This window comes from Dipodomys spectabilis, unplaced genomic scaffold (assembly GCF_019054845.1).
Source record: "Dipodomys spectabilis isolate Male_0828 unplaced genomic scaffold, ASM1905484v1 ptg000329l, whole genome shotgun sequence".
In the NCBI taxonomy this organism is placed as follows: Eukaryota; Metazoa; Chordata; class Mammalia; order Rodentia; family Heteromyidae; genus Dipodomys; species Dipodomys spectabilis.
This window is the reverse complement of record NW_024871006.1, coordinates 2320681-2348477: the sequence shown is the minus strand read 5'-3', so window position 1 is coordinate 2348477 and position 27797 is coordinate 2320681. Positions and strand designations below refer to the sequence as shown.

Here is a 27797-nt window from a genome sequence, read left to right as displayed (position 1 = left end):
TAAGATTAGAACTTCCATTAGCTGATGGCAACATGTGGAGGAGAGAAACAACCCACCAGTAGAAATGAATTCATTTAAAGTCCATTTTCATCTAAAAGCCATCACAATACAAATTAGAAGCAGTAATGAGGATATTGGAGCAAATTGAGGAAATTTAGGTTTGATTGTGTGTGATACTTAAATATGGAATTTAAAGATGGGAGATGCTATCTCTTCTACTCATCCTAAGCTGCTCTTGACAGATGATTAGCTGGGTTATTTTCCCTCCTGGCTGAATTTCTCTTTAGGTACCAGGAATGAGAAAGGTCTGCCTAGAGGAGGTCATCCTAGGGAAGAGGGGTCAAGTCTTAGGAGAAAGGCACTGCATTTGAGGAACAGAGGAGTGGGCAGAGACAGGATTAAAACTCTGGGGGTAGGGAAGGGGGCAAGCTCTAAGGAAGGTCTGGAAATAAGGTCCCAGAATTCTTCCCTACTCACTCCATCTATTTTTTTTCTTTCTGTTGGGGGCTGGGCTGTCTGGGCACTGTCCCTGAGCTTTTGTGCTTAAGGGCAGTGGTTCTCTACCACAAGCTCCACTTCCAGCTTTTTGGTAATTAATTGGAGATAGGAGTCTCATAAACTTTCTTTCCTGCCTGGGCTGGCCTCAAACTGAGATCCTCAGATCTCAGCTTCCTGAGTAGCTAGGATTACAGGCATGAACAAATTACACGCAGCCTCCTATTTCCTGGAACAATTCTAGTTCAACTTTAACTCTAGGGGTTGACCTGGCTCTTTCGGGCTCAGGAAAAGTATATACTGACTGACAAACACAATACAAAGATGTGCAAGTTACTTAATAACAGCAATAAAACTGCAAGTAGCTATAAGAAATTGTAGAACTGTTTTTAGGAGAGGGGAGATGCAGTGGGAAAATACCCCTTTTTTCCTAAGTAGAAAGCTGAACGCAGCATGTAACTCCCCAGGCACAGCTCTAGATGGGGCTAATCGCATCCTTGAATTTTTCAAAAGGTCACAATGGCAGCATTACCCCAGCAGAAGTACTGGCTTTTATGTGAATGGAGTTAGTCATAAGTCAATGGTGACATTTCTATTGTTTAACAGGATCATTTCTCTAATGAGTTCTGAGTGGCTACCATCATTAGGGTGCTACTTGTGTTTGTTCTTGGGGTGGTCCACATCAATCACATCAGATGTGCTCATTTAGAGTCTTTAATTGGGACCCTAAACTCAATGACTGAATTGAGAAGTGCCACTGTAAGCTGACTTTTCCTTGTGGGATTAGGTCTATATTCACGACCCCCACTGACATCTGTTTGTCTCACAGGTTATCATTTATTCTAGATACCACCATATCACACTTACAAAGCTCCCAATTTATAGACATACCATGTTCCAGAAAGCCATCAGAATGTAAATCACGATACATTTTTTCCCCAGTAAAACAATGCTATCAGCCAGGGAAGTAGACAAGTAGGGTAGGGCACATCTGTAATCCCAGCATTCAGGAAGGCTAGGCAGGAGAAATCGAGGCCAGCCTAGGATACAGGGAGAGAGCCTGTCTAAAACACAAAACAAACCCCAACAAAACAAAACAAAAACAGGAACAAAAACAAGGCAAACAAAAAGCCCTCTCCTTCTCCTCCCCCCAAAAAACTCAAAGCATGTTTTAAATTCTACTTCATAATATGGCTAGACCGCAGGGCAGAGAACTCGCCAGCCCACTATCTGGAAGATGATTTCCACATGAAGTCATTCATTTCTGGGAAACATCAGAAGTTAAAAACCATAGTTTCTCAATAAGTCATTTTCTGCAATAAAATACTCTTGACAATGATGATTCGAAGATGTAGCATTTGAATAATAGGATGTTTCAGGGGCTTTCTACTAAGACAGTTCTCTTCAGTAAATAGAGCTATTATTCCCATGCAGCAGCTACAGTAAGACTCAGACAGGTTACATAGTTAGTAGTTGGCAACACCAAGATTTGATTCCAGAGTTCATGAGCTGAACTACAAGTTACCAAACTATAGTACATGGACAAATCTGGTCTACCACATCTTGTAAATAAGTTTTTATTGGAATACACCATGCTCACTAGTTACACATTTGTCTAGAAGTGCTTTCATGCTATAGTGGGAGAGGTAAATATCACCACAGACGCCATGTGGCAGACACCACCTGTAAAGACTGTTAACACTCACTGTTTGATCCTTTATAGATAACGCCTGCAGAGCTAGCCCCAACTAGGACCTGGCTGTCCTCAGCAGCCATGGAAGGTTCTGAAAAAGTGTCCACCAGCACAGGATGCTAGCCTATCTTTCTCAATAAGCTCCCTTCTTCATCCCTGAAAAGATTAGAAGCAGGGTCCAGAGAATATGGAAGATAAACTCCACAGGAAGTAGGGACTCTGTTTCATTCACCATTGGAATCTCATTTACTGAACAAATGAAAAGATATATAATTTCAGTTGTGACACAGGGACCATGTATACTTTAGACAAAGATGAACATGAACAGATCCAAGGTCCACAGCAGTCAGAGATGCTGTCCATGACTATGATGTCAATGCTCTGGTGTGCATAGTCTTAGGCCATGATCTGCTCTGTATTATAAAGGATTTTCCAGCCATTCTGGTATTTTCCTTAGCTCCTAAGAGTTTCACTTATAGATGATTCTCTTTGTCAAGACTCTAGAATCAACCATTTAAATTAGAAAAAGATTTCTCTCTGGCTATCAGATGAATCCTAATATAGTGATCAGAGTTCCAAATAATCATTGGTTTTGATTTTTCTTTTTCAGACTGAATAAACTTTTGATTTTTAGGGAAAGATCGAAAGCAGCTGTTCATTAGCTTTCTCTAGGCAACAGAACTGGACTTGGAAAGAATAAACTGACTGACAGGATCTGGTCCCAGAGAGATGTCTGCTTCTCAAAGGACTAACCTGGCATGGTGTCTCAACCAGCAATGACCTGCTGACAGAAGTGTGCAGCTAGGTGAGACCCTGGCAACTGGGGTTGGGAAGTGGGGGAGAGTGGGCTGGGGAGAGAGAGGAGTAATGACAGAAAGCAGACAGCATGGCGGCTATGTGGACTGAGGGGTAAAGACAGGGAAGCTGTACGCATAGGGATGGAGGGACTAGTGGAGGGAGGGTCTAGAGGAAGGAGGGAGTTTGTTCTCCAAAGGGTACCCTGATGCCAGCTGACATCCTGTTTGGAAAGGGTGGCTGCCCCTCACAGCTGCTCAAATGCAGACTCCAGCTTTTCTAGCCTGGCACGTGGGATCCTGGCTTTCTCTCATGACTGGAGAAGCACTGCAATTTTCACACTTGTAGACCTCAATAGAGTACCATTATGCATTGAACACCTGCCTAAAATCCTACCAGAACTTTCCACTTAAATGTAGCATGGCAGCCATCACAAAATTCTCAGCATTTTCCTGACACCATCATCGAGTGGCTCTCTGCCTAGTCTCTTGCTGTTGTGCGTTTTAAATGTACTAAGTAAATGAGCTAGCACAACTTGAGTAAACTTTAGGAAATGCAAACTGGAAGATAGGTAAAGAGAAAGTTGGGGGTGTAGTTATTATATGTGCTCTAAGCATGAATCTCGCTGGACCTCACTGGAAGGGGTGGGCCGGACAGTAGACTGCCACCCCTTAGCCCATGGCCTTCCTCTCCCCTCCCTTCCCTCTCCCTCCAAAACTTCCCAGCCTTGGGGCAGTGCTCTGCTGCCAAGTTCAGCTCTCCCAGGAGGGAGACAGCAGCTGGCAACACACACAGCCTCTAGAGAGAAACAATTTGCTTTTGGCCTCAGGCTCTCTGGCCCATAGTTTTTATTTTTATTTTTTAAACTTGGAAGTTTGACCTTTATAAAAAGCTGGATTCACTGCCCAGAGAAACAAGAAAGGCTACAACCAGAAAGCCATAGAAAAGGAAGCACTAAAAGGAGGTCAATATTACTCTATCAGTAAAGCCACATCTCAAACATCCCTGTGAGTCACACCCCATAATGCCTCAATACTGTTCCTCCCTTAACCAGGTCCTGTGCCCAGAGTCCCAGCCTGGAGACTGAATGAGCGGATACCTAGCGCAAGATGAGTTTAGGATAGCTCTCCAGCTGCTCAGGTTCCCATCCTGCCTGTGACAGTTGAATGATCCTGGTACTCAGTGTCCTGAGACTCTAGAAGGATCCATCCTTCATGGGGGTGGGGTGACATTGAGGGGGGCATCAAGGAAGTGTCAGGGAACTAACCTGTGTCCTCAGCTGGGGTAAAACAGGGCAGGGGTAGAAGCAGAAAATGAAGGATGAGGTAAGGAGAGACAGTGGGGTGGGTGAGGGAGGGAGGAAAAGAGAGAGGAGGAAGGGAGGAAAGGAGAGAAGAAAGGAGGGAAGAAGGGCCAGGGAGGGAAGGGAGTGTGAGAGCAAGAGCACATGCTTGGCAAAACCTTCACATAAAGGCTTTGGATATGATTCTTTAGACAAACACACATATGTGTGTGTACACACTTCCTTTTATTGACGTTTTCCCTCCTATATTTCTTTTCAGCAGCAGAGGCTGTAGGCTAGTTTTCACTGGTTGGCTCCTACCAGCATCTAAAGCAGTAGATTCATGCTTGATGCGCACAAGGTAAGTATAATTAAGTTTAACTTGGTTGCCAATAGTAAAAGAAGCCAGAACAAGTCAGATGAACACCTGGGCTTAGTGTGTCTCGTGAAGAACTGGAGATCTGGCCGTGTTGGGCCTATGGAGGTGCGTGGCAAGGACAGGTGGCTCCAAGCAGAGTGGCAGCGGCCTTTAGTCAAGGCTGGGCATCACCAGTGAACCTCAGTCCATCAACCACAAGGTCTGCCGCCACGTACCATTACATATATTAGCTCTGACTCGTTTCTCTAACGTATGTTCCCAGTAGTCATCAACCATAGAGTCCCTGACCTTAAGTATCTGCCACTGCCATCAACTTTAACCAAACATTAGTACAGTGAAAGAATGTGAACATTCTGTACTGGACCTATGTGTACCCCTGGGAACAACACAAGAAAGAAAATAAGGCCACTTTCACCCCATCAATGTGACATGTCAGTAACAGTTCACTGGCTCACACACAAGGGTACATATGTGCATCGTGCTAGGGTTGGGCAATTCCACGGAATCCTATGTAGTCTGAAGAAGAGAAAGATTCAAAAAGAAATAAACCAGTTACACAGAATGCCCCTGTCACTGACTCTGTGCCCGCTAACAAAAAACAAAAGCACCAGAGAAGCAGAAAAAAATCAGTTGGTGACTTCTCTTTAGAGAGAGTGTTCATAATGGGGGCAATGTCTAGTAAGTAAAAAGAAGGGATGGAGAAGAAAAAGAGCAGCGAGCATGGAGGGGGAAAGTAGCCAATGAAATCTGGGGCAGAAGAGAAACACAGATACCACATAGCAACAAGAGCAGGAGGCTGGCCTTTCCTAAACATCTGAAACAAAAATGAAAAGGAAGCCCAAACACAAAGGCATAGTTGTCAGAACTGCTTTTTCACAGCAAAATTGTCACTTTCAGAAAGGAAAAGAAAAAGTCTCTGATACTGGCGAGATTGCCCAATTACAGAAAAATTCCTCCCAAGGAAGATTCCAAATGTACCCTTCTTTTTGGATAAGAAGCAACCTCAACTCAGGTCGGGTTGTTTCCCTAGTGACATGCAAACCAGTGTAGGTAGAAATACGCTCTCATTTCTGTGGCGTTGATGGCAACAACTTGTAAAGTGACTTCCTGTGTCATTTGTTGTTTTAAATAAAGAAAACGAGTACTAATGAGAGATTGCTTTTTGTCCTTCAATGGTGTGACCACAAGAATTGGGCCCTCCCTGAAGTCATGCTGTACCAGGCAAAGGAAAGGTGTGGCCCATGGTTTCATGGGGATCCTCACCTCAAATTTCTGCCTGAGCTCCACGTTGCCTTCTTCATCCCCTTCTGGGATGGGCACATTGTAGTATTCACCTTCTTCTTGGTTAAGTAACTTGTACCTTTAAGGACACAGGAGAGAAGGAGGGTTAGAGACAAATTCAGCAACAATTCTCCTTCAACCTGTAGTCAGGCTAGGGCTGTTTGAGAAATGTGTCTGTGGAAGAAGACTGGGGACAGAGGACCAGACAGCCAATCAGCCTGCCAGAGCCTGAGACAGGCCAGTTTTGGGCGACCCTTGGTGGTCTTGGGAGTCATGCTTAGCTGGAGAGATTTCTTACCATCCACTGGCTGGCATTTTCATCAGCTCCGATACACCAAAGGAAAGGGATCCCATGAAGTCGTTCCTTGTTGTCCGATCCCAGTCCCAGATTTCTACAGAGAGTCGCCGGTCTTTGTCTGCAGGTTTTAATTTGCTACAAAGACACCACACACACACACACACACACACACACACACACACACACACACACACACACACACACACACACACACACACACACACACACACACACACACACACACACACAGGTTAGCTCCATCATGGTTTCTTGGGTAATACTATGTGCTCATAATTTGAGACTGAGATAGAGAAACTGAATATTCAATTCACTTCCTGTATTCCCCAAAATACCAGCCCCTCAAAATGGCTACCAAAGCTTAAAGACCAGAGATTAACTTTTTTTTTTTGGTCAGTTGTGAGGCCTGAACTCTGGGCTTGGGTGCTGTCCCTCAGCTCTTCAGCTCAAGGCTAGCACTCTACCACTTGAGCCACAGAGCCACTTCTGGATTTTTTCTGCTTATGTGGTGCTGAGGAATTGAACCCAGGGCCTCATGCATGCGAGGCAAGCATTCTACCACTGAGCCAACTTCCCAGCCCACCTTTTTTTGGTAAATGATGTTTTATTAAAACACAGCCATGGCCATTTGTTTATAAACTGTTTGTGGCTGCTTTGGCAAGGGAACTTCAGAATTGTGTGGAGGAATTAGGACTCAGAAAGGCTAAGACAATAGACTACCTCCATTTACAGAGCAGAGCATGCCACCTATGTGGATGCTTGTAGACAAATTGCTTCCTGAGCCCACAGCTCCACACAGGACTACTTGCTTGTGTTCCTTGCTGTCAGTGCTCTCTCATTCCTGACTTCTTTACTCTTCTTACCATTTCCCTCCTTCCTTCTTCCCCTTCTACCTCTGAAGTACTAGTATACTTCATGGCCTAGTGATACTTCCCAGGTTTCTACAAGAGTCGTCAAATGTCACCTCCTCTAGGAGGTCTTCCTTCAGCAATGGCGAATATATCTTCTCATTGCAGTAGCAATATTCTACATTATTCACTGGTTCTAGGTTGTAAGAATTGCAACTTTTTTGCTTCTTATTCTCTCCTCAAAAGAACCCAAGACTACCAAGAAGTGAAACACACCTTAGATACTTGTATATAATATGCAATACCTTAAACAGATTTTTCTTTTAGGTACAGAATAAGTAATGATAACTATTTGGGGTTTATATAATTACTGAAAAGTCAAGTTACTATCCATCAAACAGAGGTGATGACAGTAGTCTGAGAAGGTCTCGGGAAGAGGCGAAGTATAGAGACTATTTTCATAAACCTCTTTCCTTGTTATCCCGAATATTGAGGCTGACCGTGTGAGGTATGTGGGAGTGGAATGCAATGCAGGGGAGAAGAAAGCACTTACAATGTGAAGGACTCATTCCACTGGGGGTTTAATGTGGAGCGGATAGTTTTGGTTTTCTGTTTGCTTTCATTCTTGGGGTCGGGAATAAGTTTCAGCTTCACATAGGGATCTGAAAGCCCATTTGGATCCATAGGGATTAGGTTTTTTGCATCCCGAACTGTGAAAAGAGAAGGAAGAAAATGTTACAGGAAAAAGGCTCACCTCACCCACACTGTCCAGAGTCCACTTGATAGTAAGCTGAATCAAAGACATCAGGGTGGTGTCTAAGGGGAGATGAGGTGAGAAGTAAAAGCCCTTAATGTTCAACAAGAGATCTTCCTTGGTAGGGACTATGGGTGCCATGTGAACCCTTCAGAGCTGCTCCCTCACTAAAGACCAGAATGAGAATATGACACTTTTTTTTTTTTTGGTCCAGTCGTGGGCTAGCACTCCACCACTTGAGCCACAGCGCCACTGCCGGCTTTTTGCTTTTTGCTTATGTGGTACTGAGGAATCGAACCCAGGGCCTCATGCATGCAAGGCAAGCGCTCTACCACTGAGCCACCTTCCTAGCCCCGAGAATATGACACTTTTTAAAGGCAGAAATGCCCTGGAATGCCAAATACCACGGCTAGAGGTAAGCCTGTATAGAGGTCACTGAAAGCTCTAGAGTTGCATCCTGCCACTTGTGGAATTATTGGTAGGTACCGATTTTTACATCTTCAATTTATAACCCTGACAGCAAGTATACATAAAATCGTTTAAGGCTGCTCTCTTCTGAATGGTGATGAGAGAAAACCTTGATGGGATTTGAAGCGGTGGCTTTCCTGCTGAGATTCTATCATTTCAACTGAAAATAAAGAATTATCAATTGCGAATACCATGGAAGTAGACAGCAGCTCAAAAATGTCAATGACTTCAATAGAGAACAGTGTCTTAAGCTGAGTCACGGTGGGTCAGGATACCCGAGTTGGGGTCTATTTGTTGAGAATGTTAAGCTATTGGCCTGGGTATATGAATTCTGGCTCTGCTACTTTTGTGGTTGTGGACAATATTTAATATTTAATCTCTATGAGCCTCAATCTTCCCAACTGAAGAATAGTACTGCACAGATAGGTCGGGATGATCTAGATTCATATTGGTAAAGTGCACAGTGATCAATAACTGTTCTCCTCGTGGTTGTTAATGCAGTTTCTGACAGAAAACAAAACCCCAAAAGATTAGATCTTCAAACTGGAGAAGCTGCTTGAAAGCTGCTTGTGCTAAAAAGTACCGACTCCTACTTGGGCCCACAGATGAACTAAAACAGGAAAAAAGAGGCATCCTTGCCTCAGTTTTGTTATCTGTGTCCCTTGCCCTGAGGCATTCTCTCCTTCAGTCTCCTTCCACTGTGGAACTCAGGAAGGAATGGACAGGAGACTGGACTACCTGCCAGGTGTCAATGCTCACTGTAACAAGGCCTCATTTGACAAGGCCTCAGGCAATGGACTGTCAGAGCCACTGCTACCACTTTTGCCCACCCTGAAAACCCTGGTGATTGGGACTGTTAGTTACATACAGCTCTCCTAGTCTCCTCATAATTCTTTATCTACTTAAACCTATAGCTCATGTCTGTGCTCTGAAGATGGCTAAAGATGAGCTGAAGTGATGCCTTCTCTTGGCTGCTGGCTTCATATAATAAATCTCTTTCTCTCTTCTTTTTTTAACTCAGCAAGGCAGATTTCTCTATTCTTTATCATACCTCTTTATTTGGCATATGGGGGTGAGCGGCTAGATCTGACATGTGGAACTCCTTGAGTTTTGGCCTGGGGGTCTAAAAACTGAAGTTTCAGGTTTTTAACTTGACAAACAAGTACTGTAGAAAAGCGTAGAAAATATTATAATGTGGCTGCAGCTGAGTGACTTCAATGCAAGTCTTAAAAGTGCAGCATGCTGGAGGGCATTTCCAACAATAATAGTTCTCCTCCTGTCTGGAGGAGGGAGAGCTAGGAGACAGAAGAAGAGGAAGTTAAAGTGGGGGAGTGGATTGGGAAGGAGAAGCAAATGGGTGGGAGGTGGGGCGCTTGGGGAAAATGGAGATGTGATCAGAGTGCGGAAACCAAGAGTGGGGACACTGTCCAGGCGCAGGAAAGGGTTCTCTTGCTGAATACTTGGGAGATAAGATTCCTACGGATTTGTCTACCTGGGCTGGCTTTGAACCTTGATCTTCAGATCTTAGCCTCCTGAACAGTGTGAATTATGTGCATGAGCCACCAGGGCCTGGATCCGTCAGTCTCATGCAAAAGCCAGGGTTGGGTTCACGGGCAGCTGTTTTCAGCATATGCTCCCTGTACTACCATCCTTGGCACCGCTTGCAGGCTTGACCTGTCATTCATACTTCCCTTTAAAATCATTCACCTTTAAACATCTAATATTTTTTCCAAGTAAGAGATATCACTAAGGCAAATGGAAAGCAAATTGCCAAACATAGGAAGAACCTAGGAAAGCAACGAAAATCTGGGCTATGCATTTCTGGTGCATATCATTTCATGAGGTCTGCTCGCTCTTAGCTATACAGAAGAGGAAATTAACAAATGTTAAGGATATTCTAGCCCCAGACTAGACTGTTTTCTTCCATATTACATCCAAGATGGAAATAAAATTGAGAAAGGACCAACTTTCTCATGTAACTTGCTGCTCCCTAATGTCAGTTCAAAACTTTCCAAAGACGTCTCAAGTGCTACCAAAAGCCTTCTACCCCACATGTGGGAAGCCAAATTGGGAGGAGTGCCAATTCTGAGGTTATTAAGGGTGTGGACTGCTCCATAGCCAAAGAGATGGGTGGGCTCAAGAAGAACAGCTCCAGCGACTATCTTACAGCTTATTTCTTGTCTCTTGCTTTCTATAAGAGCCACACTGATCTCGAAATTAAGATACACATAAATATCATGCTACTTTCATGAATCTACTATGGAGAATATGATTAAAAAAATCCCTATCATGCCAATTCAGACCTCCTAGGTAGGTGGTCTCTAAACAATAGAGATAATACATTTCTCTTGCTCATAAACCCAAAGCGCCAACTCTGTGCCCTGGGGCCTGCCCATATAGGCCCAGTGTCTCATGTAGGAGCCTGGTAATAGTGTATCTCCTCATCTCCCATCACCAGCGATAGAGCCTTTATGAGAGGAGGGCGTCTGCTGAAAACACACCTGGGTCCCACAACAGCTCATTTCAGGGCAAGAGGCCTATAACTTCAGGACTTTAGTAAAAGTATACAATATTAACTATATATCCATCCATCTCTTGGCTTGAGATAACTATTCTGAAAATTATCAACTGTTGAGCCAAACATTGAGAAAAACCGGCATGGTTTAGAAGGTTATATCATTTCTAGATAATGTAAGATACCATTTCTAGAAAAACACATTCGAATAAGATGACAGAACCGTAGAAACAACTACCCAGAGTTACCTAACACAGGTGGACAGATGAGTTGTGAATAAATGTTCAGGAGTGAGGTTTGTTTGGGGGCACATGGACTGACTCAATAGCTCAGAGGACTGGGCAGCCTTGGGTATCCTAGGAATGGGGGACAATGTAGCCATGGCTATAAGGCCAGTGATTTTTACTGAGGGCCTGCTGAACAGGGAAATGGATACAAATGGATCAGATTTCCTCCAGGACTTGTATCCAGTGAGGGCTTGATGAGCCTGAGGAAGCTCAGAAGAAAGTGTGGCTGGTGTTGCTTGAGTAGGTACTAAAGATGGGGAGTCTCAGCTCAGCTCATGGTACTTGCATGGACATTATAGATGGAGGCTGCTTCAGGCAGTATGACATAGAGGCCAAGATCATGGGCTGCTGGGGTCAAGCCTCTATTCTGTCAGTCATTAGCTGTGTGACTTTGGATGTTATCTGATTTCTCATATGGAAAGCAGGGATAATAATAGCGCTTATCCCATGAAGTTATTGTGAAAAATCAAATAAAAAATGTAACATTTAAAAGAGATGCTGGAACGAAGGAAATTAATATTAAACAAGTATTTGCTATTACTACAAACAGGTAGATTAAATTAATGCTTGTGATCTTCATCATTGTTATTACCGCCTCCACCATCCAGACCTACCATTTGGTCCAGTAGGCTGGGTTGTTTCCTCAAGGTAAAGAGACTACATATATCAGTATAAATCATTCATATAATCCTGGAATGTCTAGACTACTATGTTAGACTAGAGTTAAATAGTCAGCTCCCAAGTGGTCCACATAGTCTGAGAATTAAAAAAAAAAGTCAATGCAATTCTTAATGTGTCCAGAAAATGCTCCAGATAGTTTCTTAATCCAGAGACTCTATGTAGCATGAATGATGAGGCATAGTGGTAGGAAAAAGCACCAGGAGTTCACCTCCTAACATGAAAGTGAGATTAAGGTTAATATCCTCAAACATGCTTCCTTGGTCCCACTTCTATGCCTCCCTTGTGGGTTTCTAACCTCGCTCTTAGTTGCCGTGGGGCACTCTGGCTGGACTACATAGCAAAGTTGGATCTGGTTGAACCCAGATCTCTGGCCCTCTGGTAATCAGGAAGATAATGAACATGATGGTGGCGATGGTAGCACATTTCTAGGGAGATTACTACAAGCACTGTGTTAAGCTCTGTACAATTATGAGATAGATGTTTTTGTCAAGTCCATTTGCAAAGGGGCCAAAGGCAGAATAATCAGCTCAATACACAAAGCTAATGAATGGCCAAGCCTGGGTGAGCCTGACTGTTTGCAGGTCAAAATGGAGAGAGGGAGGACCTCAAGGGTCCGTCCAGGAGCACATAAGCTTGAGGCTTTGTTGAGGCCAGCTGTAACCCTGTAGCCTGCAGACTGGACTTGTCAGCACTGACCCACCTTACCCTTTCAGGGAACACAACCACACAGGGACATTGTTTGGTGATGCACAAAAATCAAGTACCTCTAAGTTTGGCAGCATCCTGGCCTTTTCAAATGATCTGTTTTGCTTTAGCAAATAATATTCTATTTTTTACTGCCTATTTCCCCTCGAAGCATAGCCTTGTTTGTGAATTCTGCTTAAAAGCCAGAAAAAAGCACAAAGGCTCAAAACAAGGACTTGCTTCCAAAGGCAGGATTGTTTCATGCAAGCTGACCGGGTGATGCCCTCCTCCCTCCTCCCTCGCGGGGTAGCAAAATCAAGAGTAAACAAGTTCTACAATCCCATTCCTCACCAGGCATAAGCAGAATCAGGTTCTCTGATTCTGCAGAAAAATAACAGCAAGTCTTCTTTGTTTGACAATACCACCAGCAAAAAATATGTGAAGGCAGGACAGCTGGAGGGAGGGAGGACCTCTGAGTGCAGAAAAAGATGAAGTTAGTGTCTGTGATCAGTGGAGCCTGGACTGATCCACACCAGGTGACAGGGTAGTGGGTGCTATCAGCAGCAAGAGCCACATGTTGGTTAATAAAAACTGACTTCCAACCCATGAATGTAGTTACTAGGATGACATTTAGATAATGACAATACTCTTTCAAAACAACTTTAGACCTACAAATTAATTTCTTATGAAGATGCCATCACATTTGAATATAGATTTAGTACCAGAGAAACTTGACGGACTGTGTCATCTCCAAGAGATTTGCCTTTACAGCTTAGGCACATGTGATTCTGTGCATGTGGTATATGTGCATGTATGTGTACATGCGTGTGTGTGTGTGTGTGTGTGTATGTGAGAGAGAGAGAGAGGGAGAGAGAGAGAGAGACAGACAGACAGAAAGAGAGAAAGGGAGAATATTCTCCATCGAGAATGAAAAATTATACCATATGGAAGAGGATGAACTCTTATCTTCTGGTATCCAGGAAGATAATAAACATAATGGCAGTGATGGTAGTACATTGCTGGAGAGATGATTAGGTAGCAGGCACTGTGTTAAGCTCTGTACAATAACAAGGTAACAAGATAGATGCTTTTATCAAGTCCATTTGCAGATAGGGCCCAAAGGCAGACAGAGGCAAAAGAATCTGCTCATGACACAAAGCTAATAAGTAGCCAAGCCTATAGTCAGCTTGTGGCTTCGAAACCTTAGTGCTTACATGGTTATCATATAAAAATGGCTCCGAGACAGAGTCCCAGAGGAGAAGTAGGGAACTTGGCCTCACCTAGAACAGGATGGGGTGGGAGATCTGTCCATGAGGACAGGGTGGAAGAGAAGAGACCCAGTACCACCGCTGGAGAGGTGAGTGATGGTAGGGCACAGAGGACTGTGTGGACACACATTGGGCAGGGCTGGAGAAGAGGGAGGATGGATGAATGGTACAAAACTTTTGTTTTCTACTTCAGTGCCTTGAAGTAGTTGAAGGACATTCTAGCACCCGACTTATAACCACGAATATAGCAACTTCTGGGGTACAATTCCAAAACCACAGACCCCTGTGGCACAAGGTGTTTGCATTCCTGAGTGGTCTTTGCGGCTGGAACATGCCAATAGCTGCTTCAGAACCAGCAGGCCACTGACTGAGTCAGGGAAGACCACAATATCAGCGAGACCCAGGACCTAAGAGCACCTAGAGGCACAGATACAAAAGAGGACATGAGGGCAGGCTCTCCCTACTTACATACAGGTTGGTGAGCCTCTGTTTCTGTCTCTGTCTCTGTTGTTCTTTGTGTCTTCTGTCTGTCTGTCTCTTACACACACACACACACACACACACACAAACACGCACGCACACACACACACACACAAGATAATGGTGGAAAAGTAAGTGGGGGTAAATTTTCACTGACAGAAAGGCTTTTAAGACACAAAACAAACACTGAAACTAGGGAAAATGATGTTCTGCAAAATAGCATGAATACGCTTTGAAGCAGTGGTCATTTCCTTGCTCTATTGCTCAAAATGCCAAACTGTGTCTGCAATCAGAGGCCTGCTGGGGGACAGAGCTGTGGGTTTTTTTTTTTATTCTTTATTTTTTAGTCAACAAGCATTCTCTAGCCCTCTCCAGGAGAAAAGAAAAAAAATAATGAGGGGAAGGGTTTAGGTTCAGAAAATGACTGGTCTCTGTCAAGTTAGTGCTTGCTGGCAGAGGCAGGCTTCTCCCCGTCTTCCAGTGTGGTGAAGGCCACCCGGCTTCAGTGGAGATGTGGAGACATACCTCCCAGCTGACCTGCCTTCGGTTGCCGGGAAGACACAAAAAGTAACCTTATGGGGGTATGTTGCTCAAGTAGTAGAACACTTTGTCTAATAAGCACCAGGGTTTGATGGTTCTGTATTTCTGGAGAAACTGCTAGCAATCTCAGTACCACCAAATACTAACAACAACAACAATTAATAATAAATAACCTTAATAGGGCTGGGAAGGTGGCTCAGTGGTAGAGCGCTTGCCTTGCATGCCCGAGGCCCTGGGTTTGATTCCTCAGCACCACATAAGCAAAAAGAAAAAAGCTGGAAGTGGAGCTGTGGCTCAAGTGGTAGAGTGCTAGCCTTGAGCTGAAGAGCTGAGGGACAGCGCCCAGGCCCAGAGTTCAGGCCCCATGACCGGACCCCCCCAAAAAATAACCTTAATACTAGGTGCTGCAGGTACAAGTCAGATTCATAGCTTAAAATAGCATGAAGCTAGGTACCAGTGTCTCAAGCCTGTAATCTTAGCTACTCAGGGGTATGAGATTTGAGGATTGAGGTTCAGATCAGATTTAGCCTGGGCAAACAAACCTAAGAGACTCTTTCCCAATTAGCTAGCCAAAAGCCAGAAGTGGAGGTGTAACTCAAGTGATAGAGCTCTAGCTGTTCCAGAAAAGTGGAGTGAAAGTACAAGGCAGAGTTCAAGCCTCGGTACTGGCAGGAAAAGGTACACACACACACACACACACACACACACACACACACACACACACACACACACACACACACACGCACACACACATGCATGAATTTATTCTCTTACAATCCTAGAGTCCATAAATCTAACAGCAGTGTCAGCAGTTGAGGTTACAGCTGAAGTGTTGGCAGGGCTGTGGTCCCTCTGGAGGCTCCAAGGGGGAGACGCTGTCCCTTGCCTCTTACAGTTTCTGGTGGTTGCTGCTGTTACTTGGCTTTTGGCCATATCACTCTGATCTCTGGTCTGTCTTCATGTGGCCGAGCTGAACTGCCCTCTGTCCCTATCTTACAAGGATACACAGGACTGCATTTAAAGCTTACCCAGATAGTCCAGAAGAGCTTCTCCATAGCAAGCTCCTTAGTTTTATCAGCTATAACCCCATCCTGCAGTGATAGCACATTTGTTAGAGTCCAAGTTTGGGGTTTGTTATCTTTGGGTGATCACCATGCACTCTACTTCAGGTAGTAATGTAGGATTTCTTTTGGAGGTGATGAAAATGTTCTGGAATCACAGAGGTGATGCAAGTACAATCTTGTGAATATAACCAGAAACCAATTCATTCTATACCTTAAAAGGGTGAATTTTGTTAGGTTGTGGGGTAATACTGCAATAAAAATAGATGGATCTAGTGGAAGATTTCCTTGTATCTTGTCACACTCCTTTTGTGAAAAAGGGGACACCCATATACTGGATGAGGAAACCAAGACATGGAGATGTCAAGTACTTTGCTTAAGGTTGGACATTAGTAAGGGATGAATTAAGAACACAGCTGAGTCTTATGAATCCTGAACAGTAACCTGTCCTCAGCCCTCACAAGATGGCTTTCACATTCAGGTTGACATATTGGTGTCAATATCTGGTGATAATTTGGTGCCAACTGGCAGTATTTTTTTTCCTATAAAGGAAATAGTTTTAGGCTCTGCGGACCATGGACATTACTCGGGTCTGCTGTTATTAAACAAAAGCAGCTGTGGAGAACATGTAAACAAATGAGCATGGTCATGTTTCAATAAAACTTTATTTAAAAGAACAAACAGTGGGCCAAATGTGGCCCTCAGACCAGAGTTTAACACCACTGTACCACCCCAACAACATAATGAATTTCTGGAAGAGAAATGCATTCCTTCTGCTTAGATTTGAGGCTCTTGAACTCTGACTTTGTCTTAGAGCCAGGACTATTCTGAGCCAGGGAGGTTGGGAAAAGGTGTGCCTTCCAATAGAACCCCAAATCTACTGTGCCTCTTGTCATTTCTGTCTTAGCAGACCCTTCCAAAGCTGTCTCTGATATGTGATTGGGTTGGTCTCTCTTCTCTTTCCTTGGCTGTGTGATGTTCTTTACTGTAGCTGTCTGCACTCCAGTCTCCTCCCCGGTGTACCTGATCTTGGTCATGACCCTCTGCTATAGGCCAATTCCACCCTGTTCAGTCTTCCCAGCCCAACCCACACTTAGCCACACCAACTGCAAATAGTGAGCAAGCCAAAGCATCAATGGGGCCATTCTTTGTAGTAGCTGTTCTAGAAAACAGAATTTTAAAGGAATGTGTATCCAGGAGCACTGAAGGGTAAAAGCTGACCTATTGAAGGTGAGTAGGGATAAATAAAGCCCCTCTGCAAGCCATGATGAACAAATTACCATTCTAATCACTGTTGCCCACTTTGAGAATATCCCAAATGGCTGGCATGCTGCATCAGAAGGGACAAGGTATTCACTCCGCCACAGCACAGAACTCTTGGGCTTTCCTGAGTCCACAGTCTCCTGGTCGCATGACTAGGAACACACTGTTCTCAGGTTTGTTTGCACCCTCACTTTAGGCCTTTCTGATGATACTGCAAGGCTGCCAGTTCCCTTGTGTCACTGCCAGTCAGTTCTGTGCCAGGAGCCAGAATTCCTCAGCAAATGTTGATGGAGAAACGGGTCGGGTGACAGATTGCTTCCTGAACAAGATTTGCAGAGTGCCCTTCTCACATGATGTGACGGGGGTGGTCAAGCTGTCTAGCTTAGAGGTTCTGACTTGAAGCTTCTCAAACTATGCAAACACACACGCCCTGGCACAGATGGGACACGCCACAGGTGACGGTGGGCTTGTTGGCATGGAGCCTGATGGAAGAATTAGAACTGGCAAGAGTTTATGCCATCCAGTGGGCACAGAAGTCCCAGCAGAGAAAGGAGCCTAGGCAGGCTCCAGCTGGCACTGGTGGAGGGCAGAGTGTCTATCTGAGACACATGGATTAGAACTGTGCAATGGGCAATGCTAAAAGTGTCTGGGCCACACATTCTCCATCGTCTAAAACACCAACTCTTCAACATAATATTATAGTTTCTACAGCCGTTGAAGGACTTTCTGTGTCCTGGGTTGAGGATCTCTGCAGTGTGTATGCCTAACAGCGCTGTTCTTTGAGGACATGGCAGCTGTCTTCTCTCTTTCTATGCCTTGCAGGGCTTGTGTGCCAAGGGGCCCAGTATTCCTGCTTGGCTGGGGATGGGAAGAAGTCTGCACTAGGGTCTGAATGTCTGTCTCCTCCATCCACTCAATATATGTGCCACAATCCTAACCTGCAGTGTGGCTAAGGGGTGTGGCGGCTTTGAGAGATGAGTAGGTCAAGAGAGTAGAGCCCTCCCCTAGAGGGATTAATATCCACACAAATAAAAGAGGCCATAGAATGCTTGGTGGCAAGTTTCTCTCTGTGAAGTCCCATTGAGAGGGCACAATCTATGAGTCAGTAATCATCTATGAAATCACGGGTCCTTGTCAGGTATGGAATCTTCTAGTGCCTGGATATTAGATGTCCTGGCTTCCTGAACTGTAAGAATTAAACTTCTGAGCTACTCATTTGGTGTAGAGGCTGAAACAGAGTAAGGCAATCTGAGAGCTGGAAGAGGTGTTGGGAATAGGAAACAGAACTGGTTAAGGCCTGCCTTCGTATGGGAACTGTAACTATGAGGGCAGGGGTGCAGCCTATTCCCTACAGCGAGGGCTCAAGACCCCACTGGTGGACATTCACTAGCAGTCAGCTCTGTCAGGCATAAGGAGAGAACTGGCTCCTCAAGCAGGTAACAAGGAAGGGTTGACAAGGAGAAGCGAGAGCCCTATGGGCTAGCACCATGGGATTAGTACAGTGAACTGTTTGTCCAGAAAGTGCAAAAAAAATCATAATCTCTCTCTCAATGTCAACCGCCCCCGCACCCCCCCCCTCACCCCCGACACACACTTAGAACTGAGCCAGGCATGGTGGTACATTCTATAATCTCTGCTACTCGAGAAGTGGAGATCAAGAGGACTATGATTCTAGTCATGCCAGGCAAAAAGTACAGAAGGCTTCCATTTCTGACAATAAACTGGGCGTAGCAGCATGTATTGGTCTTCCCAGCTATATGGGAGGCCTTAGGTAGGAGGATCATGGTCTAGGGCCACTGTGGGCAAATATGAAAGATACTGCATACAAACTAAACAATAAAGGGCTAGGGATATGGCTTGCCTAGCAAACCTGAGGTCCTGAGTTCAAACTGCAGTACTGCCACACACACACACACACACACACACACACACACACACACACACACACACACACACACACACACCATCACCACCACCACCACCACCACCACCACCACCACCATCACCACCACCACCACCACCAAAAACCAACAAAAGACAAACTTAGAATGGAGAAGTTTTCTATCAGAGCTTGAGTGGCACTTACTTACAATATTTTTGAGGCTCCCAATATGGAAATGGGCCAACTGAGCTTTCCAGCATTTACTTCAACAATTCCAGTTCAGTTTTAGCGATGTTCTGCTCTCTGGCCCAACTCCACCGAGCACACAGTAACATTACTAATTAGAAGCTGACATTGGTTACAATGGGTCAGTTAATTGTACTCCATGTACCCTAATTACAATTGATGTAACCCCAGAGACCCTTGGCACGCCAAGGAAATCTGTCTCTTTGGCTGCCATTTTGAACCCATGCTGCCTAGCACAGACCCTTCCTAGCTAGGCATAACATTAGATTCATTTTACATATGCATATCTATGTCCCCCTGGCCCGTGCCTCTGCAATCATGCTGCTGTACCCTTAGGCACACTCCACCTGGGCCATACCTCTACCCCTGCCCATTCTACCTTGAGTCAAGACTTGCCTTCTTGGACCTTCCATTCTCCTACCAGCCCAGCCTACAGAACTTCCATCTACACAGATGAACTGCAGCTTGGGGTCAGGGCATCTCCCCAGGGTCAACACAGCATAAGGCAAAACCACAAGTACTCAACAGATTCTTGTTGACTGAGAAATGAAAGCAGACAGCAAGTGAAAAAGCCTGGCATCTTTTGGCTGCAGTTCACAAAGCATCCATTTGGAGGGACTCCAGGACAAGGGAAAAGCTGTCAGGACTTTCTAGGGAGAATTAAGCCAAGGCCAAAGGAGCCAAACACTTTTTTTGGGGTGGGGTGGGTGGGGTGGAGATAAATACTCTGCAGAGTCTCTGAGCCTAGAAAGGCTAAAGGACATTTGATACATCTCCAGCTTTGAGGAAGAATGTGTCAGACAGGACCATTTGCTCTTGGAAAACAATTACCACGTGGGACTTCTCTGGATTTCAGGAAACTCAAAGCAAAGTCATCATTGGCAACAATTACTGATGGTGAACCAATAGCGGGTCCTAGTGCTGTCTTGCTGTATTTGTTCTTGGCATGCTGTATCAAGTCTGATGATACTTTCTATTTATGAACTTCAGCGAAGTTCCAGGTCTATCTTTTCTATGTAAAAAAGCAATAACCCATAAATCTTGTGATAGTTCTCTCCTTATTGCCAGAGAGAAGGGCAAGAAGAATGAAACACATTAATAACACACCTGCTCAGCCAGGCTCCTCCAGTTGCACAGGGACCATGCACAAGTCTGTCTTCAGGGACACTAGAGACCTGACCTTTTAGGATCTACTTACTGAACAAAGGTTCTGTTTGGTCCCCACTTGGTGACAAGGATGGATTTCTTTCACAGTAAACTCAGTGGCCAGAATACATTAGCCAGGAGCTCCTCAACCAAAGCTATACTAGAATAAGACTTACAAAGAAAATTCAGAGGACTATAGTGTGAGATGGGAAAGATCACTACTATTCTCTTATAAAGGGTTGAGATAAAATTTTCTACCCAAACTCTGTAATTCTGATGTTTCAAAAGGAAATAGAATGTGGTGTGAGAGAAACATTTCCAAGTGATAACAGACTGATATTATTCTGTATAAAAACATAGGAAAATATTAATATTAGGTAAATGTTTTGATTTTTCTTTATTAGTACATACTAATAATACAAGGAAGTTTCATTATGATAATTCCAGAAATGCCAAAGTTTGATTATATTCCCTTAGCCTTCTTCAAATCCTCCTATTTTTCCTTATTATAGAAGGAATAGATATTTCAAGACACAGAAGAATAAGAAGAAAATTAAAAGCATCTATTCTCTACCAGAAGAGAAGAAAAATGCTGGCATCTTGGTGTCATGTGAGTCTTTCCTATGTAGCTATCTAAGGTGAAACATTGATTTTCATAGACTCCACACCTTTTTATGATACAGCTTTACATCATAAATATGATAACATATGTTTAAAAACATTTTTAATACCTAACATTCCATCTTGTGGCTATATCCTAATTCTTCAAATGCACACCCAGTTTGGGGGCTACCTACTTCATTTAAAATTACCTTTATAGAGAACATAGCAACTGATCATCTTCATGCATAAATGTCTACCTTACACTTCTGACATATTTTTCAGGCTGCATTCTTAGTAGATTAAAGGTTACAAAATCACTTAAGACTCTTATCATACCAACAAATGACTTCCTCAAAAGTTGTACCAAAGTCCTACCAAAATGGAGCCAGGTAACTTGAGGGGAAGGGTGAGTTTGGGAGAGATGGAAAAGAATGAAGCACTGTACTCACAAACGGACCTGTTGAATTGAAACCCATTTGTACAAATATTCAAAGATAATAAAAAATTTTATACTGAGGGTGTGGTGAGAAAATGGATGAGTGACATTATGATTTTGATTATTTTTGAGATTTATGCCCCCCCATGAATTTTTTGTGCTACTTGTGTTTATTTTTCTTTGACTTACTTCTTATTTAACTTTCCTGCAGGGTCATAAAGGATTTTCCGAAGAATTGTATAAATATGTATGCTAATAGCCCTTTTTCATATTTGTCAAAAGTTATGTTTTACATTTAATTCATCCTTCTTGGACACACAGAAACTTATTTTTTCAGGCAGTTAAAGCTGTCAAGTATTTTGGTTTATACTTCTTCCTTTTCTTTTAGAAAACCCTTGCCCTCTCTGAGATTAAATATTCACGTTATTTTCTTTCATTATTTTCTCCCTTAAAAATATTTAATTCAAATCCATTTGGAATTTATTTTAGTAAACAGTATGAAGCAAAGTCCCATTTATTTTTTCCCTCCAAATGTTTGGTCAATTTCCTCAACAACATCTGTGGAATGAGCCCTATGTACCTTTTTCATTGGTTCATATGGCTGATGTCTGTTTATAGCAGCTCTGTTTCTAAGACCATCTTTTCCTACATCCTGTTAGTCCCCTCAACAGGCCTACACTTTCATTTCTAGATTTCCAATAAATTTTATAAGATAGCAGTACACACCTCACTTAGCACTTTCCATCCATAGACACAGAACTTTATGACTTGGGCAACTCTACTTGAGTTTGTTTTCTGATCCCCAGATATATCTCCACACATTCTTTATTCATACTATTTATGGATTTTTAAAAAATAAGATCTAGTCAAGAAGGTAGCTTTATGTTAGAAACTTCTGGGAACTGTAGCTTTAAGATGTTACCTCATATTCAGTCAAGTCAGTAAGGTGATCAGCATTTTGGACATAATAACCAACGTCTGTAGTAATTGTGCTTAGTATCTATGTGTTGTAGATGGGGAAATCAAAGGCTTCGAGAGGTTCTATAGAAACTTAGTGCAAGATTCCAAGCTTGTAAGGGAAAGTCTAGGAACACAGTGGTCCAATCTTAGTACATTCTTTAGGTTTTGGTTTATTTTGTTCTGTTCTGTGTTGAGCTGATACATAGCAGTTGTATATGCTTGCTTATGGGGAACAGTGTATTGTGTGTTGTGTAATAAATAGATCAGGGTGCTTCTCATGTCCACAATCTTAAGCATTTTTTCATTTTTTTTGAGTATCTGACGTCCTACCTTCTAGATATTTGGAAAAAGATAATATAATATTGTTAACTATAGTCTCCCTATTGTACAACGGACCTGAAGGTTATTTAAAAAAAATTAAGATAGGAGTACAGTATGATCCAGCAACCCTATGCCTAGGTATATATCCAAAGGAAATAAAATTAGAATGCTAAAGAATGGCCTATAATTCTCATGCTCATTGCAGAACTCTTCATAATAGCCAACAGGCGGAATCAACCCAGGTACACAACAACAGATGAGTAGACAGGGAATATGGTCTATATACACACAATGAAATATTATTTGGCCATGAAAAGGATGGAATCTTGTCATTTGCAGCAATATGAATGGGCCTGCTGAATGTTATATGATGTGAAATGAATCAGGCACAGAAAGACAAATATTTCATCATCTGAAAAACTTATGGAAATAAAAAGCTGATCTCAAAGATACAGAGTGAAGCAGTAGTTACTATGGTCTCATCATTAGGTACGCAAGTAGGAAGAAAAAGTGCAGCACATTGTTCAACCATCACTGGCTGCCTCTGCTGTTGTATTCATTCCTCTATCTCCTTGTTTTTCAATCTGTGAACCTTGTGTTTTGTCTGCATATACATATATATGTAATATACTATAGATTTATATTTATTTTATAAACAATATATATATATTACATTTTATATTTTAAATATATTATATTGTATATATTTCACCTTGCATTCCTTTGGTTATAAAAAGAAAGAATGGAAGTGTCTTCTGACCCCTCCCAATGTTTGAAGAAAAAAATATTTTAAGTTAATTTTATTTTTGTTGTAAAAGTGTGAAGAAAATTTGAGTATGCTGAGTCCTGAATCCTTCTACCCTCATTTTATTTTCATTCCTGCTGCTATAAAGTTATCTGGAGTTTGGGATATTTAATTATTATTATAATTTTATATGATTTATATAAGTATCACAAGTATTGCTTAACTTCCCTGTTCCTGAGACTCCCATTTTACTTCATGTTACAGTTTTCTTTACTTTGCCTTTAAATGATTTTTTCCAAAAAAGGTTATGTACAGTCTAGAATGACACTCCATCTAGGTGACAAATTTTGGGGCCATGAACTTTGTCTCAATTCTGTGAGTGATGTTTCCTTTACTCTTCAGATTTAGTTCTGTGACAATGAGAAGTCTGGGCCAATCTGTAGGTCTGTCATAATTCTAACAAATAGTATTTGTTTCTTTTCTTTTCTTAAAATTTTTATTTTCTTGTAAAGATGCTGTACAGAGAGGATGCAGTTACATCAGTAAGATTATAAGTACATTTCTTGTCGGGCATTGTTACTTTTCTTTGTAATTTTTTTCTGGTATGTTTCTAGTTGCACAATTTCTTCCATTGATTTTGCTAGAATAGAGTACATTTACTTAGGTTGAATGCTCAAAACATGTGCTTGGTTATGTCTGCTTCAACTTTTCTCAGTGCCTATGAGACTGGCCCAAGAAGTGGCTAGACATTTGACTTTCAATGTTTCTGGCCATAGGATCATATCTGCCTCTATTTTGAGACAAGCATTGTATCTTAGCCTGAGTCCATTAAATATTTATCTAACTATTACAGTGGAATGTTCCCTGGGTGGTATTCTGAGTCCCCCGTGGTCTAAGGGAAGGAAAGGCACTACTCATGTAGATTTCTATTATTTATGGCCTAGGAGACAGTATTTTAAATGGCAAACCAATAAAATAGTTGATGATTTGGGAAACTGCTCTGACTGTCAACAAGCAAATGACTAACTGCATTTCTCTTTTAAATTAATCAAGTGATATCCTGCTATACAATCTAGCCAGGACTATGTTGGCACAGGCCTCCAAGAACCTGGCCGTCTCTTGACAGCAGCAGGAGCCACGTTCATAGCCTTCAACATGGAAGGGCACAATGAGGTATACCTCTTCCCCTGCCTTTGCATGAGACTCTTGTCTTTCCTAGCATGTGATCTGTCATCAGTAATAGTGAATCTGGTGTTGGTAACTTCCCTCTATCACCATCCCAAGCACAGCACTTCTGCTTTAATATTAACTACACCAAGACAAGAGTGGAAAACACCCAGTGTAGCAATTCTCTAAAAATAGGGTGTATAACAACCACTGTGGAGACCTCACTAACCATGCTGATTTGATGTGGTTCGCCTTGGAGAATGTGACTCAGGATGTTTGGGGTGGGAGAAGCAGCCTGGACATAGAATAGCAGCAGCTTTGAGAAAGCCAGGATGGTGTGCCTAGCAAGTCTTGGATGAGTCATGGCAGGTGCATAGCTCACATGAGCGCATTCCAAACAGTGCTCTGTCTCTCAGAGAATCTTCACTCCACAGCAAGGAGGGGGCAGTTCTGAACCTACACTGAAGTGAATTACTTATTACCACCTGTATTCAAAAAAACCTTCCAGTCATGTTCTCATGGAGTTGGCCAGGACACGTAATACAAATGTTCCACTCAAATTCACATTCTAGCTCTGTATTGTCACCTGGGAAGTTCCCCAAACCCTCTAAGTCTCTACTCCCTCATTTACAAAAGAAAGACAGCTAGAGTCTAACTCAATATTTCATAAGTGTTAAGTGAGACAATGCAAGGAAAACCTTTGGTATACTGTTGGACACCAAAATACTATTAACTACTCTTAACTATTGTTGTTATAATCAGTACCATTGCGGAAACCAGCACCTCACGGACATGGTCGGAGCACTTAGTAGGAACATGGCACCACTGTAAAGTCTGGAGTTCTGAAAGACCCCTCTGCCCGCTGGGTCCATGGCACCTGTGCTCTAGTAGGGGTCAGCTTTCCATCTCCAGAGCTGGAGTATATAACTGGAACACAGGGAAGATGGATTCTGAGCTGCCAGAGTTCAGAGTTCCACCAGCAAAGACTCATTATTTCAAGCACAGTGTAAAGAAAACTGGATGCTCTCCTTGCCTTTGGGATCTCTCTTTAATGGGGCCCATGAATCCTCTTACTCATGATCATTTTAGGAACCAAGCCAAATGTACAAACACAGGACCCTCTGACAAGCAAGAGATGATGGAGAGGCCTAGTCCCAGGATGGCATCGCAGTCCAAGACGTTACCGACTTTCTGGTCCTGGGTCTCACCAAAGGAGTGCCCAAACAACATTTAACTCTGGTGATACTGGCCAAACTGAGACTGAGACTCCATCAGCTTGCTTTCCTAGTTCCAAACCCCAGAGCAGCAAAGAGAAAGAAGAGCAACAACAAACCATCACAATGATAAACATCACCACAATAAACAGTACTACTATAATACATTAACACCACAATGATAAATGCAGTTCGCTTAGGGAGGAGGGGCCAGGAAATCTGTTATTATTCAGATTTCCATTTGTATTTCTGGCAGCATAATCAGAATCCTTCTGCTACTCCAGAGCTAGCAGGATGATTCTTTGCTTACAGGCACAAGGTGATGATACCAGAGACAGAGAAGGAGAACTTCAGGGGCTGATCTGCATCCATCAAGTTCTCCCCTTTCATACCAAGATAGGCTGAGCCAGAGCAACCAGGAAGAGAGCAAAAGGCTCCCTCCCTGACCTACCCGCCCCCCCCCACCCCAAGTCTGATTACTTCCCTTTCATCTGTGCTTAAAATAGACTATGCCAAACTGAAATAACCCAGGAGATTAAATTAAATTAAATCAGGGCTGGCTCCCAGGCAGTTGCTAATAAAATCATAAGCATTCACATCAGTGTGGCAGACAAAGACAAAAATGTTTATTGGTTATGCCCTACCCCCTGACTGAAGAAGTCGGACCTGGAGAAGACAAAGCCACTAGGACCAACTTTCTAATATTTTCATATAAGTGACCAAGTACCTAAACTTTTCAAATTGGTGACAAGCTAGAATCTGTTGTTCTTGGCTTGCCTGTGGAAGCCCCAGCTTCCAGTGATATTTGTTGGGCTTCTTTGCCAGAAATGCTCTAGCTGAGCTCTATTCCTGGACAGGCAGCTAAAGAGTGTGAATCCCTTATCTCCATCAATACGCAGAAAAGGATGGACCATCCAACCTCAAGGCAGCTCTGCCACCTGCAGGATCAATGATATTCCCATACATTCATGGTCTTCCAAATTGGCTCACAGTTGACTCTCTGAGGTGATTCCCAAATCCTTATTTCCCCAAGGGTGCTTCTGTATCACCGAGTCATGTTGGTCAAATAATCAGTGAAGTGGCAAAACTGCCAAATGGGAAGGAAAGTCAAATGGGAAGATGGTGATCGTTGTAAAACTCACAAATCAAAGACTGCACACAGGATAAAGATCCCCATGCAGCCTTGTAAGGTGGACACCTGCAATCTAAGTGTTTCATGGTGGATGGGAGAGTAGCCGTAACACTGTGAGCATTATGCCCACACAATTTACAGACCAGGCAGGAGTCACATCATTTTCTTAACTGTGGGAGGGTCTCATGGCTGTGATTCATGAATAAAATGTACCTTGCTTTTCTTCGATGAATGGAAGCCAGGTAGTCTGGCTTTCCTCAGGACAGAGGCTAAGCACTCAGAGGCATTGTTAGTATGCTGCCAACTAGTTTATTCTCACAGTTGGAATTCCTCATGAAAGCAGAGCTGTAGGGGTGAGAGGCACAGGCCTGCCAAGCAAGCAACACAGCCTGCAGACAAAGCTGCCATGGGGGAGAAAAGTTGAGCGTTAACAGCTCAAAACAGTCTGGAAGGCTTTGTCCAGTTCCTGAGCTCTAATCAACTATCTCCTCCTTATTCCGCATTCCAACTGTGACCCCATTCAAAGGACTCTGAGGTAGACAAATGGCACTGAATGAAATTTTTTTTTCTTATTCTTGGCTGTTTCTGGAAACTGGCCAGGCAAGGAACATGCTCATTTGTTCAACAGGAACTGAGGAATAGTATCAAACTTTTGTATAGGAGCTCAGGCACGATCACTGGTCTCTAGAGATTTCATGGATGTGCAATATGTTTAAAGAAAAAGGCACCCAAATAGATGGCAGGAGCCTGGCTCCCACACCAACTTCCTGTTTAGCTGAGTCTTGTGGTAGTGTGCTTAGTCTGCTTAGTACCCCTTACTTTCCCATTTCTGGGCAATGTTACTTCCTTGCCCTG

The 27797-nt window shown here is 43.1% G+C and overlaps 1 protein-coding gene across 1 annotated transcript in view; it reads right to left on the bottom strand.

The window, feature by feature from the left end:
• The window catches only part of Prkca (protein kinase C alpha), a 378576-nt gene that overhangs the window by 66498 nt on the left and 284281 nt on the right, over positions 1 to 27797 (bottom strand). The window contains exons 6-8 of the mRNA XM_042702635.1: positions 7643 to 7799; positions 6224 to 6358; positions 5908 to 6004 (exon numbers count right to left, since the gene is read on the bottom strand). Of these exons, the coding sequence (XP_042558569.1) occupies positions 5908 to 6004; positions 6224 to 6358; positions 7643 to 7799 (389 nt within the window). The remainder of the gene's footprint in view (positions 1 to 5907; positions 6005 to 6223; positions 6359 to 7642; positions 7800 to 27797) is intronic.